General features: G+C 38.7%; 2 protein-coding genes and 7 non-coding genes across 9 annotated transcripts; 8 read left to right on the top strand and 1 right to left on the bottom strand.

Annotated features, from left to right (window-relative positions):
* The first annotated feature begins 4,100 nt into the window (after positions 1-4,100).
* Positions 4,101-4,173, top strand: Trnaf-gaa (transfer RNA phenylalanine (anticodon GAA)). The gene has a single exon. It is a non-coding gene; the product is annotated as a tRNA-Phe (tRNA).
* Positions 4,174-4,186: 13 nt separating this feature from the next.
* Positions 4,187-4,258, top strand: Trnae-uuc (transfer RNA glutamic acid (anticodon UUC)). Its single transcript has one exon. It is a non-coding gene; the product is annotated as a tRNA-Glu (tRNA).
* A 293-nt stretch (positions 4,259-4,551) lies between these two features.
* On the top strand, positions 4,552-4,624 carry Trnaf-gaa (transfer RNA phenylalanine (anticodon GAA)). The gene has a single exon. It is a non-coding gene; the product is annotated as a tRNA-Phe (tRNA).
* A 4-nt stretch (positions 4,625-4,628) lies between these two features.
* Trnae-uuc (transfer RNA glutamic acid (anticodon UUC)) lies at positions 4,629-4,700 on the top strand. The gene has a single exon. It is a non-coding gene; the product is annotated as a tRNA-Glu (tRNA).
* Positions 4,701-5,361: 661 nt separating this feature from the next.
* Trnaf-gaa (transfer RNA phenylalanine (anticodon GAA)) lies at positions 5,362-5,434 on the top strand. The gene has a single exon. It is a non-coding gene; the product is annotated as a tRNA-Phe (tRNA).
* A 15-nt stretch (positions 5,435-5,449) lies between these two features.
* Trnae-uuc (transfer RNA glutamic acid (anticodon UUC)) lies at positions 5,450-5,521 on the top strand. The gene has a single exon. It is a non-coding gene; the product is annotated as a tRNA-Glu (tRNA).
* A 720-nt stretch (positions 5,522-6,241) lies between these two features.
* LOC130696225 (carboxypeptidase B-like) lies at positions 6,242-8,666 on the top strand. Its single transcript, XM_057519306.2, has 9 exons — positions 6,242-6,329; positions 6,449-6,630; positions 6,698-6,895; positions 7,137-7,331; positions 7,403-7,534; positions 7,603-7,709; positions 7,801-7,923; positions 8,001-8,175; positions 8,256-8,666. Exons 2-9 carry the CDS (start codon positions 6,450-6,452, stop codon positions 8,423-8,425), a joined length of 1,281 nt encoding a protein of 426 aa, XP_057375289.1. The 5' UTR covers positions 6,242-6,329; position 6,449; the 3' UTR covers positions 8,426-8,666.
* A 1,427-nt stretch (positions 8,667-10,093) lies between these two features.
* LOC130696229 (trypsin alpha-3-like) lies at positions 10,094-12,110 on the bottom strand. Its single transcript, XM_057519311.2, has 8 exons — positions 12,019-12,110; positions 11,792-11,864; positions 11,628-11,719; positions 11,361-11,452; positions 11,130-11,265; positions 10,907-11,042; positions 10,615-10,766; positions 10,094-10,499 (listed from the first exon to the last, which is right to left on the bottom strand). The coding sequence occupies exons 1-8, from the start codon at positions 12,037-12,039 to the stop codon at positions 10,350-10,352; spliced, it is 852 nt and encodes a 283-aa protein (XP_057375294.1). The 5' UTR covers positions 12,040-12,110; the 3' UTR covers positions 10,094-10,349.
* A 2,352-nt stretch (positions 12,111-14,462) lies between these two features.
* Trnag-gcc (transfer RNA glycine (anticodon GCC)) lies at positions 14,463-14,533 on the top strand. The gene has a single exon. It is a non-coding gene; the product is annotated as a tRNA-Gly (tRNA).
* The last annotated feature ends 1,341 nt before the right edge of the window (positions 14,534-15,874 follow it).

The following is a 15,874-nucleotide window of genomic DNA, read 5'->3' as shown; positions in this document are numbered from 1 at the left end:
TGTGTGTAAACAGGCTATCCGTTGGCCGCGTGCATGTGCGCGTGAACGGGCAAACGCTTGATGAATTCCAGTTGCGGTATATACTAGTCGAGTTACGCCATGAGCGCAGATGTTACCGACCTCTACTTCTTCAGCCAGTGACTCGACGTCCAGCTGAGGCCACCCGCTTCGATTGCCATTTATTTGGTCAGTCGTTAACTACAAGGATTGTACTGGCCCTCACGTGCCAGTTGTGTGGCCAACTTGACAAGCAATCCCAGGCAAACAGCCGATAGTACGCAGGATTTAGTCGAAACATTAATGACTTGCTGATGACTAATAACTACAGGCCCTGCACAAAAAACATTCCATCGTAAGAAGCGAAAAACAATCAAAACGTGTGTCATTTATCTAATAAATGCCGCGGCCAGGTTTCGGCGGGTTAACGAAGTAACGCAACGTTAGTAAAAAAACGTACGCGCCTGTTAGCGAATAGTTGAGTGTTTGTCCCGATCATAAGACGAGCGATTTACGGTTTGGTGTTAATGATGATGTTTTTTTTTTTTTCGGGTGTAGCCTAATCACATTTTGGGGAAACGAGGAAAACCCGCATGAATTGATGGATTCATCGTGAGATATATTATAGACACATACAGCCGCATGAAGCGTTAAGAAAGAAAGTGCACAAAAAAAGAAGGGAAAGGCTAATTATCTATGGACACCCCGCCGCTCGTTCTGCTTGTCCTTATCTGTTCCATTTTTTCCCGTCGACTGGTTTCCTGTGCCGCAGCAAAAATCAGTCATAGCAACTCTTATTATGCTTCTATTGACATGTCCATGAATTGGATATGTCAACGACGACGTGAAATGAGCTGCTTTTATCGTCTCGTTTTGACATCATAGACCTCATTAGTAAACGCGGACATAAACATGTTCCAGTTCTCCCCACCCAAGCTGAGCACTGCCCCAGGATTCAGTGGGGAAAAGAGGGGGGGCTCTTTTCCCCACTGAACCCGCAGCGTGTTGTTGTTTTATCAAATAAGGAATTATTTTGCTTTTTAAATAGATACCATCTGATAATTGGATGGTATAGGCGGACATCTCATCCCTTTTTCAATATATCCATTGTAACAGAGTTTCATCACATAAAGTAGATCACATTTACGTATAGGATAGCGCCCCTTTGTCCAAAACATACAGTCGCCCTTTTACAGTACGAGACTCTTGAGCCAATGTGCCAAATTTGCATTCGAGAATTTCTCTCTGTCTGTTCTATGTAGAGACATGGAATGGAAATGGAAGAGTGAAAGGAGTCGGACCAAGATCTGGTACGTAACATATTAAAGCTGTACCAGAAACGGCGGCATGTACAGGCTTCTTCTTGAGCGGATTGATAGTTGTCTTGGATCTATCTGCTGCGGCCGGGTCAAAAGTTGACGTGATTAATAGCCGCCGATCGGCTTAAAATCGTTCGGCAGATAGCCGCACACAGAGAATAGGAATCTGCTTCGTTTCCAATCTCACCATCCATATATTGGCCCCCCCCCCCCCGTCTTTTTTCTTCTTTCTTTCCTTTCTTATAACGTAATCACGTTAAATTTAATTCAATTCGCCGAGCTATCGGAATCGATTGCGGCGATAGTTTGTCGCGTGGAATAAACTCGTTGTTTGCTTCCGCATCTTTTGGTCGTAGCTGATATGCGTACCATTGTTGGGGCCTGTGAGCGGGGTCGAATGATTGGCAGTTGGATCAGAAGAATGACAGATATAAAAGAGGGGGCTGTCGGCACGCATTGGATCCAGTAACACTGTAAATACACCTTCGTCATGCGTTGCTAGACACGCCCCGTATAATCAATGATGACTGACGTTAGGGATTTGGGTGGTGAGTTGAGAACACAAAACGAGGGTGAAAGATTCTATTTACAAATTTTTGCATCTCGTTTGGTGTTACCAGCTCAGTACGACGATTGGTAGTACTAAATACGAAAGGACTAAATATAAATTGTGAGAGCTTTCATTAAAAATAGGGTGCCTGTTACGTTTCAATGTTTATATGATGATATTTCATGCAAAACGTGCTAGGAATAAATTCAGAAATTTTTTTTCTATTATTGACACTTGATCTGCATTTAAAACACCAATGCATTTAGATTTGTGCAACGAATACTAGGCTATTCATTCTTTTATTCGCTGTCTTTTAAAGCTATCCCTTTATTCAATTAAAGATTTTTGTTTTATTTTTCGCTCTCTGCAGGGGCATAGGGCTTGTTTTGATATGCCTGTATTTTCAAAAGAAAGAGAGACGGCGGCTGGTAGACTGATCGGATTTCAGGACGCTCACCAATAGCTTGGCAAACAACCAATCCCTTATTCATTGCCTCGAATCCACATCGAACGTCGATATCGGCTAACAATTACTTTGCAAGCTGATGAGGAATATGGAAGGGGGGACACGGAAGAGAAACTGCATAGATTATAATGGGATGCGCTTTTAATTACCCTCAGCGGATGAACAATCCGGCCAAAGGATCATCGCCACTATTTTTCAGTATAAGAGGAGAGCATCATTGCAAAAACAAGCGGAACACCCAGCTTTTTCAATGACGGTGGGGAAGGATCAGTCGGATTAGATATCCATTCCTTCCTGTGGAAAGTAGGTCCAATTTCTGCGTGACTCATCCAACTAGGAGCCGACCAGATGTCTCCGCTATTTGTAGGCATCGCGCATTTCTACTTCACTAGTTTTGCGCGTTTGTTGTTTCTTATTAAAACTGTCGGTCAATTATAGTAATCCCCCAGCCTTATACCAGTGCCAATAATGATCTTTGTCATTAAATACTGACCTTCTAACACAGACCTATTTACCGACAACGTATAGACCTACTGAAATTGGAAGTCCGCTGGTTAGATGGCATTTTCTTCTTTTGGTATTTTTGCATTTCATAATTGATGTACATCAAATCACACTCTCAAGTCATCTATTTGTTTATGTGTTTATTACAGCTATGGGCTTAGCCGAAACTAATAAACAAACTAACAGTTCGCCTGCTGCAAATGGGTTAGCACACGACAGTTGAGAATGAGGTATAGTGGTCTTAATGTAGTCAAAGAATAAGCGATTATCATACTAAAGCTAAACGAGACCTAGAAAGAGATGAGTGTTGAGGATTAACAGGAAAGTGGGTTCAGTGACTATATCCTTCAACGCAATGCCAAATTGCTAGGCGGGTTGCCGGGGCTATTCTTGAGAGGTGCATGATCAGCATCATGGCGGCCTAGAAGGAAGTAGAGATTATCACGCAAGCTGGTTGAGGGATGTCATTCACTTCCGTGTAGCCTACCAATCTATTCACAGATGTCCGAGGATTTATATCGGTTACTCGGTTTACTCTGTATAGTGTACCCTATAAAGACAAAAAGGAAATGAAATGACGACAGCGTTTTGAATACGGAATTATCTTAAAATTGGGAGTCGGGTTTCCTTCTCGGCATATCTGTAACTTTCAGTTTAAGTAAATAAGTAACCCACTGATAGCGCATACAAATTTTTTTTTTATGGGTGCGCTTATTGGTTTCCATTGATTGTCAGATTTAATGGTTGTATCTAGAATAAAAAATCGTTGTGAAACCAACTAAACGATCAAAATTTTTTGATGACTTCCTTGAAGGATTTACAGGACGTCAAAAAAAAAAACAATCTGGATATTTTCGAAACCCAGTTTACAAAATGTAGTTTGATAATCGTGATAAATAGTAAATTCATTCTACTTCTTTACGTAGCTAAATGAATTTCTACGTTATGCTGGATTTTCTTTATGAACTAGATGTTTTTTCGCGTTTTGAGTTAGGCATAACATCCTCGAGTTGCGTGAATAACCGCTAGATGCGGTAGCCCTCATAATAAAAGTTCTATCACACTTCTGCTGGCCCGCCAGTACAGTATCATGTTGGAAAATGGAACTCAGTTTCGAATAACAGTTGCTGTTGGTTTATTCCTCAAGATGGTAATTCCTTTTGCCTAGTCCCATATTTGTTCCTACAAGTAGCAATTTTAATAAGTATATTCCGTTAACAAAAACGTCTCAGGCTCTGCACACGCATTCACGTAATTTTGATGTGCCGAAATAGCTCAGTTGGGAGAGCGTTAGACTGAAGATCTAAAGGTCCCTGGTTCGATCCCGGGTTTCGGCATGAGTGTTTAACATCCCATATGGTCTAGTGGCTAGGATACCTGGCTTTCACCCAGGAGGCTCGGGTTCGATTCCCGGTATGGGAAGCTTTTTACATTTTTATTTAATAAAGCTGATTCCAATTAGTGAAAAATAGGGCAAAAATTTGCAATATCTTTGAAGCGATGTAAGAAAAAGAGGTGGCCGCACGCCACTCATTAAATCATTTCACTTTTATGCTTAGTGCAGAACCCAAAACTAAATGCCACTAACCACGAATGAACCTATCAGAAACCGTGTGAGTTGAAAGTGAAAGTTAGTCTCTATCTGTTACATTGTAGTCTTTCCCGAACATCTCTCTATCTCTGCTCTGGGAAAAGAAAAAAGAACATGTTTACATGCCGAAATAGCTCAGTTGGGAGAGCGTTAGACTGAAGATCTAAAGGTCCCTGGTTCGATCCCGGGTTTCGGCAAGTATCCCATATGGTCTAGTGGCTAGGATACCTGGCTTTCACCCAGGAGGCTCGGGTTCGATTCCCGGTATGGGAAGTACTTTTTGTAATTTAACGGGGTTTTTTTCATCTGAAACGAAAAGAATTTTCAAAAGAGTACATAGAGACCATGACCCTAAGTTGAAAATCAAATAGAAATTGAAACGTGTTTTATAACTAGTTGGTTAAATATGTCTAATGAAAGGATTTTTTAAATCTCCAAATCATAAAAAATTACAAGCAGTTATTTCAGTACAAAAAAACAAATAGATTTGTTTTTATAAGAAAGTTTAAATAAAAAATAATTAAATCCTTAATAGAAACCGTGATTTTTATACTAGGTTTAAGAAAATGAAGGGGATTTGTCCTGCCAAGTTTTAAAAAAGGAGCCCTTGGGTACATAAGCAATGTAAACTTATGGAGCATTGTCAAATTAGATGTCTGAAGGAGTGTAACAGTACTAAGGTAGGAGAATATTCTTGTAGTAAAAGTAATGATGAATTGTGTAAAGTTAAAAAAGTAAGGCAAAAAATGATTTTTTGGATAAATCTTGTTGCATGCAACGTAGAACAACAGGTGCTCTGCAGTTTCTGGATCCGATCGCCACCAAATTTCAATAGATGATAGTAACGAATCTTCGGAAATACATATTTGGCGTTCATATTTCGTTCTTCTCATAGGCTGCGCTTCTCAATTACAAAATAACAATCATTTAATGTGCCGAAATAGCTCAGTTGGGAGAGCGTTAGACTGAAGATCTAAAGGTCCCTGGTTCGATCCCGGGTTTCGGCACAAATCTTTGTGTTATCCCATATGGTCTAGTGGCTAGGATACCTGGCTTTCACCCAGGAGGCTCGGGTTCGATTCCCGGTATGGGAAATAATTTTTACAATAATTTTTTGGGTTATATTTTACATTATATAAGTTTCAATCGAACAAGTATGTTTTCTTAACTATACAGAGAACATTATTAAAGACATCTTACGGCGCTGTTAAAAACGGAGATGGAATCAAAAGATTTATTTTAAAATTCAAATTAAAACCAAACGCCCAATTTCTTAATTAAGTAAACTAGTAACAGCGCTATCTTTTTCTGCGTCATCGTCTAAGGTGTACAATAGAGAGTGGGCATGTATTTATCATTATTGGTGGTGAAACGGTGGCAAATAGCCTGCTAGAAAAAAAATGTCTTCCGGACTTTGTATCTGAATGTAATGTTAAACTGATGGTACCAATGGAAGGAAATATGGTTCATATCACCGACTTTATTAAAACTGTTATGTTGCCAAAATTCCAGTTTATCCTTGATTGTATTGAACAAGCCATCTTCGCGAATTTCACAAGATTTTTACAATTCACGAGAAAAAAAAAACTATGATGGTTCTTCGACCAGGGCTTTTCGTTTTGTTTGCGAAACGTAGAATGATTTCGTAATCAAAAGAGCTTGTAATTGCCGGATCTCAATCAATTTAGTAAAATGCGTCATCTGTTAGTACATTTGCGCTGCAGTCTCGTTTTAACAGAACCAACTGTGTTTACACAACAGCTGGGCTAACCCGGCATGTCACGTATCCTACTGGACCATTGCTTTGAACAAATCCAGTTGCCCAGCGACCAAGCGACAGCTATACCAGCTCAAAAGGCGTATCACAAAGTAGAGTTCCAAAACGACAGAAAACGAAACAAGGTACAACCTATGTATTACCCTGTGCGTCCTTACAGAATTTAAGCAATTATTGATGATTATTAATCATTTAAAATCGAGTGTTTAAATTTAAAATCTGTCTGTAATACTATGTATCGTAGGATGCTGACGCTGCTCGTCCTACTGGTCTTCAGTTCGGTATTTGCCGCAGACCCATCTGCTGCTACAGAGGAAGTCGGAATAGACGAGAAAGCTCTTTCGTATTCCGGATTCCAGGTTTGGTCAATAACAATCCTTTCAAATGGAGAACGTGAAATTCTAAGAAAAATCACCGAACAATACAGTGAGTTAAACGCACGGTTTATAGTCTGACCGTTTTAAAGCTTACGATAAATTTTGATCAAACACAGATGTTGAGGTGTGGAAAGAACCCAAAACTGATAAAGCGGCGGCAACTGAATTGCTAGTAGCTCCACAAGTTCAGAAGGAACTGAAGGTGAAACTGACACAAGCAAATATCAGCTATGTGATCAAGATCAACGACCTGCAGACTACCATCGACAACGGAACTGCGAAGCACAACACAAGCTCTATTAACACAAAAGCAGGTAACTTAACGTAATAAACAGGAAGCCGTTTACATAGAATTAAATGACAATGACACACACCTTCATAATTCTCTGATGCTGTTGGCGATTAAGAATTTTATTTCGTTTAGACATACTGTACATAGCCCACTTAAGACAGTAGCATATTTAACCATCTTATTTCTTACTCGGGGCACTTACTTTAATGCAATACGAACCGTTTTTCAACAACTAGTGTGATAAGTTTCTTGATTACCCGCAGGCCATAGCATGGACTGGACAAGCTATCACCGATTAGTTGATATCTACGGTTACTTGAGTTACCTAGCCTCCACTTACCCTGGTCGCGTTGAGCTAATCAACATCGGTACCTCGTACGAGAAGCGACCGCTCTACGTTGTTCGCATTTTCAACTGCTCTTCATCTGTCGTTAAGCCCGCCATTTGGATTGACGGAGGTATTTTCCGTAGAACAATATAGACCAGATGTTTTCAAACATTTTTTAAAGGTAATCTTGTACATTTTAAGGAATTCACGCAAGGGAATGGATTTCCCCGGCTTTGGCTACTTACATCATCCGGCAATTGGTTGAAGTGCCTGCCAACGAGGCTCTTCTGACCAACGTTGACTGGTACATCATGCCCGTCATGAATCCCGATGGTTATAATAATAATGATAATATATTTTTAAAAATATTATTAAACTAAAACAAAATATTTTACTATAAGGTTATGAATATACGCACACCTCCAATCGGCTTTGGCGTAAAACTCGTTCTGTGATGAGCTGGACAAGCTGTCGTGGTGTAGATCCAAATCGTAACTTTGGTTACAAGGTGAGGTTACTACCTTGTCGTCTTATTTAATTTAAATGTGCCTATATCTTTTTCTTATTTCTTCATTAAACTTGTTACGCGTTTCATCCAGTGGGGTGGTCTGGGAACCAGCACGAACCCATGCTCGGAAGTCTACAAGGGCACTAGTGCCTTCACAGAGCCGGAGACTCTTGCCACTTCGAATTTTATCAAAAGCAAAGCCAGTTCGATTAAAGTAACATCTTCTTTTTGAAATGCCTTGTGTGTATCTAGATCTCTTCCATTTCTAACCCTCATGTATTTTTTTCCTAGCTTTACTTGACCCTGCACAGCTATGGCCAGTCCGCTCTGATTCCTTGGGGTTATGACGTCGTTTACCCGTCAGATTATTCTGATATGTTGACGCTAGCCAAAGCTGCCGTTGCAAAATTCAGTAAATATAGATATTCGGTTGGTAATTCGGCCGCTCTTTATTATCCTGCTGCAGGTATGCCTCACTTTGCCAAACAATGCACCTCATGACGAAAGCTCTGATTTTGATTGCCTCTTTCGTGTTTTGCTTTGCAGGTGGTTCTGACGATTGGGCCAAATCTATTGGTATCAAATACAGTTACACCTTTGAGCTGTCTGACACTGGCGCCTACGGCTTCCTTTTACCGGCTTCTAATATTTTGCCAGTGTGCCAGGATTTCTTCCCCGCTTTGGACGTCTTTGCTGCAAAAGTAGCAACTTTATAAGTTTGAAATGACCGAAACACATTATACGGAAGTGGTGAGCATTTTCTCGTCTTAATCCCTAATTTTCTTGTTTGCACTTGAGCATTTAACTACGGTTTACATTGAAACAAGTTTGGCAAATCGTCTAAAGCTACGATGCTATGTGACAAACCCAATTTGTTGCAAGATATGTTGTTAGTAGTTCCTTATAAAAAAATCACGGCCTTTAGTAAAATAAACTGTGCATTGTCGGGTATCTGAATCAACTTATTTTTGGAAAAGACTTTTTTACTTTTCACGGTTTATCCTCTTTTAAAAGGATAATTCAGAAATTTCATACAATTAGCAATTGAGCGGTAACAGATGCATTTTGACAATGGGCCTTAGATTGCACGCCGAAGCGCGGCAGGATCGCTTGAAACCGCAATTATTATGTTGCAGTGGAAAAAATTTAAAGGGAAAAACACCAAATAAGCAAACGGATTGGAGGTTTAAAAGGTGCTCACGAGAATCTAGTTTTTGAATATTAAGAATAAGCTGCAAAACGAAGTAGCAAGAAAACATTCGAAATGCGAAAATGGATCTCCGTGGAGTTGCCAACTGCAGTGCTGGATTGCAAACGTTTGGTCAACATGCGTCACTGACTTACACGACAACAGGCACAGAAGTTTTAGCATCTTTTTTGTTTTGCTCAATGAGAAAACCTTACTTTTTGTTTGCAATCGTGTGCTTAAAAGGGCGATTGAAGAAATGCTGTGACAACAGCCCATGTCCGTCGCTGCTGCTCTCAAGTAATTAACACGGTTATTGAAAACTCTTTGTAACAAGCAAATCCGTGTAAGGAAGTGCCGGCAAACGTGAATCTCTTGCGCAACGTCGACTGGACTTACGGAGTATACACCAACGACCGTAACTGACGCAAAACTCGTCCCATGACGAACAATCCAAACTGTCGCCGTGTTGATCCAAACCGTAACTTTGGTTTTAAAATGCCTTCTGATTTCTAATGTCCCAGGTTTTTAGCAAACATGTTTAGCTCTGTTAACCATTTCATATCATTAAGTGGGGTGGCACAGGCGTCAGCACCGATCCCTGCGAAGAAACCTTTAGGGACCCTAAAACTTTTTCTGAACTAATAGTGGCGAGTTATGTTTGGCTCTGCTGATCATATCACGACATTAAAGGGCCGTGACGCTTCACAGCCGAGATATAAGACACCAATGCGGTGACGATCGTAAACGACAAGCGTTGACGTCATTTGAAAATTGAAGGTAATGTTTAAACAGGTTTATTGTTTATTGCGAAAGGATTTTCGTGGGCTTGGTCGCTCATCCACTTCTTCCGGCATGCAACTAGCTGAAAGGCAAGGATTCCAGTGGATTGTTGGCGATTAAGGCATTTACTGCAAAACGTGTACTAGTCTAGTCATCCGTCTCAACATTACTTAGCTGTTTACGTTGCCATTATTTAACGTTAATAAAAATGACGTTTTTATGTTTTTTTTTGCTTAAAAAAATAAGGATGAGAACACAACATAAGAAATTTCGTAACTTTTCAGTATTGGTGGGTTTTTCAAATTTTAGGAAGAAAGTAATACTAAAAGTAAAAGGGATGACAGCATCTCATCTATGATGATCACGAAAATCAGCCACTAGACCATATGGAAGGCAAATAAATTTTCAAGGAAGATTTCTTCTTAGCTATTCCTTCAATTTAATTTTTTTTATTCCATATGTAACAAAGATGAATGTAGAAACTTTTGACTATTTAAAATGCAAACTAAATTATTACATTTTATCATATATGATTGAAACCCATTTACAGGGTATAAATCAACTGGTCGAAAATTTTGGGTTAACAGGAAAACTTTGGCTTAAAATAATACGATCAGATCGGTTATCCGTGATGGTGTAGCGATGGGCCCAGTAGTAAAAATTCAGTAAACTTATTGTTTATTCTTGTTAATCCAGCTCATGAAGCAACTGACACGGGCATAGTAGCCGGGTTCGCCTACAGCTGCACAGCCGCCATTGCCTCCACCACTGACAACACCGACTAGAACTCCATCAACGACTAGAGGTCCACCGCTATCACCCTACAAGACATACGGATACGCACGTAACCACAATGCGTAAGTAAGGCTTGCATGCTACATAATCCAGCACACACACACACACACACACACGAAAGAAAAAAAACGACACACTTACGAAACACGAATCCTTGCCATTGTCGTAAGCACAAATTTCCGAGTTGCTGATTTTAATTGAAGTGTTTTTATATTTTTCCTGGCATTGTACATTGCACATAACCGTGAGCTTCACTTGCAATAAGGAGCTAGATGACTGCCCTGTTGATTGCCCTGATGTTGGTTTTTTGAGAATAAAAAACTTCTTAAGAACGTATCTTACCTTCGGTTTGTCAACCTTTTTTTTTTTGTTTGATATGTAACGAAGCTGAGTTTCAAAATTGTGTGCGAAGGCAGTTTAATGTTTGAATTACCTGGTGTAGTTTGTCCCCATCCGCTGGTCGTCGCAGTCTTTCCAACATGCTCTCTGGGATTGCAGCTTGCGGCGGGAAGCTTAGCTGATTTGAGATTCACCGGTGCACTTAATTTAAGCAGGCAGACATCATTTTCCTACAAAAAAAAACAAGTGTGCAACAGAAATGAATAAAGAACCTGCATTATTACGAGAAGCAAATTTCATTTAAATTGAAGACTCACTATGTTGCCACCGGCTTCACTGTACTTCTCGTGCATAATAATCTTGGTTACCGTCTGAACTACAGCATTGCGGCTGCGTTCCCCAGGTTTATACTTAATGCTGTTCAATACAACCGTTAAATCCTTCGGGCTTCGCCTAATTTGAAAATATAGCACAATTGATAATAGAGCACAATTACTAAGATTTTTTGGAAACGTGACTTGAACAATATGTGCAAGAAGAGGACCTACACTGCTTTACAACAGTGGCCAGCAGTCAAGATGTAGTTACTGGCGATTAGCGATCCCCCACAAAAGAAGCCTCCGTTCCTCAAAAGAGCAGCCTATAGTCGCAGAAATCAAATTTAGAGTTCCATATCTGTAATTTTAAAACCGTTAGGTGACTAGAACGACCATAGCTCTTGGTAAAGCACAAAAATTTCTCACTTATTTTTTTTTCTCTACATTTTTTTTGTAGCGATTTGATTCGATTGATTATGTTATAAGCGATAGTTTTACCTGGTAGGGAATTGCTCCTTCTCTGACGGCTGTTCCACCTACGATTTGGTCAACTTCAGCTTCGTCACCTCTGTTGCGGTCCGAAGGGTCTCCTGACCAAAGAAAATTAGATATTGCTTATTTAAATTTCACTGTATACGGTGGGTTGTCATAACTTTTTGCACCTTCTATGGCGTTGAAACGAATGGACGATGCGGCTGCACTCCAAACCATCAAATAAAAGGAAAGACCTACAATCTTTATGACGCAAACACAAGGCATGTTAGTTATACAAATGAAATAAAGAATGAGTTTATAGTTTGCTCGCAGCAATCGAATAGCATGATTATGAAATAGAAAGAAAGTAACAAGTGAAAAAAATGTTATGTTACAATAAAATGTAGAACTATACCAAAAGGATTTGACGAGCCATGGCGGTGAAGTTGTACCTTGTTGAATCGAAAACCCCAGCTTTCAGACAATCAACTGATAATCTAGTTCCAAATCATCCTTCAATTTATACGAAATATTTTGAGTGGGCGATCTTGCAGCAACAAAACATCAATGCGAATGATTTGTACAGGTGTTCATTAGCAAACCCAGTCAGATGCGAAAAAGGCAGATGTTGGGTGCGCAGCGCCTTGTTCGGAAGGGCAATATGAATTCACGAACTGCCTGTTTTTGGAGCGTGGATTTACACAAGCTCCAGCTGGTCCAGGTCCAAATATCTTTACCTGCGATTGAAGTGACCTCGAATTCACACTCGCTTTGCCAATACCAATTATCAATACGACTGTAAGAACCTTAAGCGATAGCTAACACCTACGCATTTTGGGCTATGCTAACAGAATGTCGATATTGGAACCATATATTTATTTTAATACACGCATACTAGCCAATTATGCGTATACTTATGTTAAGGCAAACCAACTGCAGGGGTAAAAACCTTTGGTAAGCAATGTATAATTTTGTTAATGTCTTCAATTCAAGACATCTGTGTCGATAGGACGTGATTTTTCTCATACTTATTATTTCTATAGTGCTATTATTATGTATGAATATACATTGCTCCCATGTCGTAATGGGCATCCTATCACCAGAACCCCTACTTCCAACATTGTGGCAAACCTTAGCCTATGAATTAAAATAACAAATAGAGTAGCAAATAATCGGCAGAACGATTGTATTTTTCAGTTACACGACAAAACGTTAACATCTTGGGACATTCAGAACAACTTTGCAGTCTCTGGCTAGTCCTGTAAAAGTCACAGATTCCTGGTTCGCGTCATTCAAAACTCTTAGCTTTTTTAGGTCAACTAGTTTCTGGATCGCCACACGGGTGTTTGCATCGACATTCGGCAATGTAACAGTCATGATGAGCCTGTCGCGAATGCTAGCTTCGACGGCCAGGCGAGTTGTTTCGTTGCTTCCAGAGATGACTATGTTTCCGTTATCGCCTAGTGGAAGATCAATTTTAACTCCGTGTTTCTTCTCTAGCAGTTTAATAACCCGTCCGTTTTTACCAGCGATTCGAGGAATTTCTGAACGTGCAGTGTAACGGAGAATGGTAGTGCGCCCATCGTTTTCACCAGATAGCAAAATCGGTTCTAATTCGGTCAGAACGGCCATCTCTCGATCCTTCTTGCAGGTCTTAGACGGCAAGGAACACGACTTTTTGCCAATGTCCTTTGTCTCTACAGTCCTACTCGGAAGATCGGTGGCATGTGATCCTTCCTTAGCTTCCGCAACCAGCGGTCCCTTGACAAATTTACTCGAACAAGATATATCACAATCACTCTCGCAGGTGTCAAACGAAGGATTCAGGTTTCCACCAACGTCTTCCGTTTGCCCGGGATTGGTCGGACAGTCTCCGTCTAGAGTCAAATCTTGCACTTGGGATCTGCTAGGATTGGCGATTTGCTTCTTGTAACGCTTTCTTCGGTCCCGTTTGGCTTTTTGTTTAGCACTTTTATCCGCGCTGTTGACTGTTCGGAACATGTTCGGTAATCCGCGCAACTTCACGCCTGGAATTTTGGGTCTTACGATGACGAAGATGTACAACAGTATAATACACACATCAAACAGAAACAAATATGGCCCAGGTAACTCCATGATGGTAGATACTTGAACTTGTTCAGTTGAAAATGGCGTCCCCGTAGTTTTTTTAAACGCTCGAACAATTAGACGAGATTCAAATAGGTTTCTTATCGTCATCATCGTCCAGTTACTAGATGGCGTTGTAAAGCTGCAAGAAAACTTGATAATTTCGTGCGTTAAAAGCGCTAATCTTATAGCTTCTGCTCCAGACCGAAATTCATTGTAAGCGGTGATAAACAAAGATTTTACTGAAATGGAACACCATTTTAAGTTAAAGGTGATTTTTTGGTTGATTCTACAATTTTTTTCTCTTTTACGCATTAATGTTCTGTATGATAAACATTTTCCCTTCAACTTGTTCATTTTCAAATGTCAGTATAGAAGTTCCGCCTGTTATATCTCGGATTGCAGTACTAAGGAAGGCCAGGCCGGATCGAAGACAATATCTGATCAGTAATGTTTCCGGCTACATCCGAAACGATAATACGTTCACCATCGTGAATTTGTCGATTGTCCATATGAAAACAGAAGAAAAGGCACACGAAAAAGAAGAAAAACAAAATTTAGTATTGGTAAAGTAGCTATGAAGTACATGTAAGGTATATTTGAAATTTTTTATTCGACCTTAATGCAAGTAAAAAAAAATTCGGGAATAGCCACTAATGTATTAAAATAACCATTTCGTCAAGAAGAAAAATTTAAGAAATGCAATATGGTTGAACACATGTTTAGATATTTATCTCTGCCACCTCAACACAAGCATCGATGGTTCAGTGGTAGAATGCTCGCCTGCCACGCGGGCGGCCCGGGTTCGATTCCCGGTCGATGCAAAGGTTTTACATATTTTCAAAACTGAACGCTAATTTTAAGAAAATACTAGTTCTCAAACATAACCAGCAGGTTTTTAAATAAACGGAACATAGCACTGCTGGCGTGCCAGTAAATTCATCTGTTTTCGAGGCCTAATTCAAAAACTATTACTAAAACTACTAGTTATTCAAGTTAAAGTAGATTTTCTTTACAGAATAGCGCGTTTGATTTCAATTAACTTCTTTCATTTAACTTAAACATGACAAATTATACATGAAATAGGTTTGAAATCAAACAAGGATGAAGGATATAACATTTATTTTAATCTAAACTACATAGTTTTTGAGTTATTCAAGTTAAAGTAGATTTTCTTTAAATAGCGCGTATGATTTCAATTAACTTCTTTAAATTAACTTAAAAATGACAAATTATGCATGAAAGAGGTTTAAAAATAATCAAGGATGAAGAAAATAACATTTATTTTAATTTAAATTACATAGCTTTTGAGTTATTCAAGTTAAAGTAGATTTTCTTTAAATAATGACGCGTTTGATTCCAATTAACTTCTTTAACTTAACTTAAAAATGGCAAATTATACATGGAATAGATTTGAAATCAATCAAGGATAACGAAAATTACTTTTACTTTTATTTAAATTACATAGTTTTTGAGTTATTCAAGTTAAAGTAGATTTTCTTTAAATAATAGCGCGTTTGATTTCAATTAACTTCTTTAAATTAACTTAAAAATGACAAATTATGCATGAAAGAGGTTTCAAAATAATCAAGGATGAATAAAATAACATTTATTTTAATCTAAACTACATAGTTTTTGAGTTATTCAAGTTAAAGTAGATTTTCTTTAAATAATAGCGCGTTTGATTTCAATTAACTTCTTTAAATTAACTTAAACATGACAAGTTATACATGAAATAGGTTTGAAATCAAACAAGGATGAAGAAAATAACTTTTTTTTTTAAATAATTCGCATATCTTTTGAGTTATTCAAGTTAAAGTAGCTTTTCTTTAAAGAATAGCGCGTTTGATTTCAATTAACTTCTTTAAATTAACTTAAACATGACAAGTTATACATGAAATAGGTTTGAAATCAAACAAGAATGAAGAAAATAACTTTTTTTTTTAAATAATTCGCATATCTTTTGAGTTATTCAAGTTAAAGTAGCTTTTCTTTAAAGAATAGCGCGTTTGATTTCAATTAACTTCTTTCAATTAACTTAAAAATGACAAATTATGCATGAAGTAGGTTTCAAAATAATCAAGGATGAAGAAAATAACATTTATTTTAATTTAAATTACATAGTTTTTGAGTTATTCAAGTTAAAGTAGATTTTCTTTAAATAA

Source organism: Daphnia carinata, chromosome 5 (assembly GCF_022539665.2).
Source record: "Daphnia carinata strain CSIRO-1 chromosome 5, CSIRO_AGI_Dcar_HiC_V3, whole genome shotgun sequence".
NCBI lineage: Eukaryota > Metazoa > Arthropoda > Branchiopoda > Diplostraca > Daphniidae > Daphnia > Daphnia carinata.
Note: the sequence above shows the minus strand (reverse complement) of the source record. Positions and strands in the feature narration are given on the sequence as shown.

Bases quoted from the DNA above. Each gene is read 5' to 3' on its own strand.
- LOC130696225 (XM_057519306.2), top strand. From the start codon at position 6,450: ATGCTGACGCTGCTCGTCCTACTGGTCTTCAGTTCGGTATTTGCCGCA. The intron at 6,631-6,697 runs GTGAGTTAAACG...GATCAAACACAG, and splicing joins AAAAATCACCGAACAATACA to ATGTTGAGGTGTGGAAAGAA. The intron at 7,332-7,402 runs GTATTTTCCGTA...GTACATTTTAAG, and splicing joins CGCCATTTGGATTGACGGAG to GAATTCACGCAAGGGAATGG.
- LOC130696229 (XM_057519311.2), bottom strand. From the start codon at position 12,039: ATGGCTCGTCAAATCCTTTTG. The intron at 11,453-11,627 runs GTAAAACTATCG...CTGCGACTATAG, and splicing joins AAGGAGCAATTCCCTACCAG to GCTGCTCTTTTGAGGAACGG. The intron at 10,500-10,614 runs GTAAGTGTGTCG...TATGTCTTGTAG, and splicing joins ATGGCAAGGATTCGTGTTTC to GGTGATAGCGGTGGACCTCT.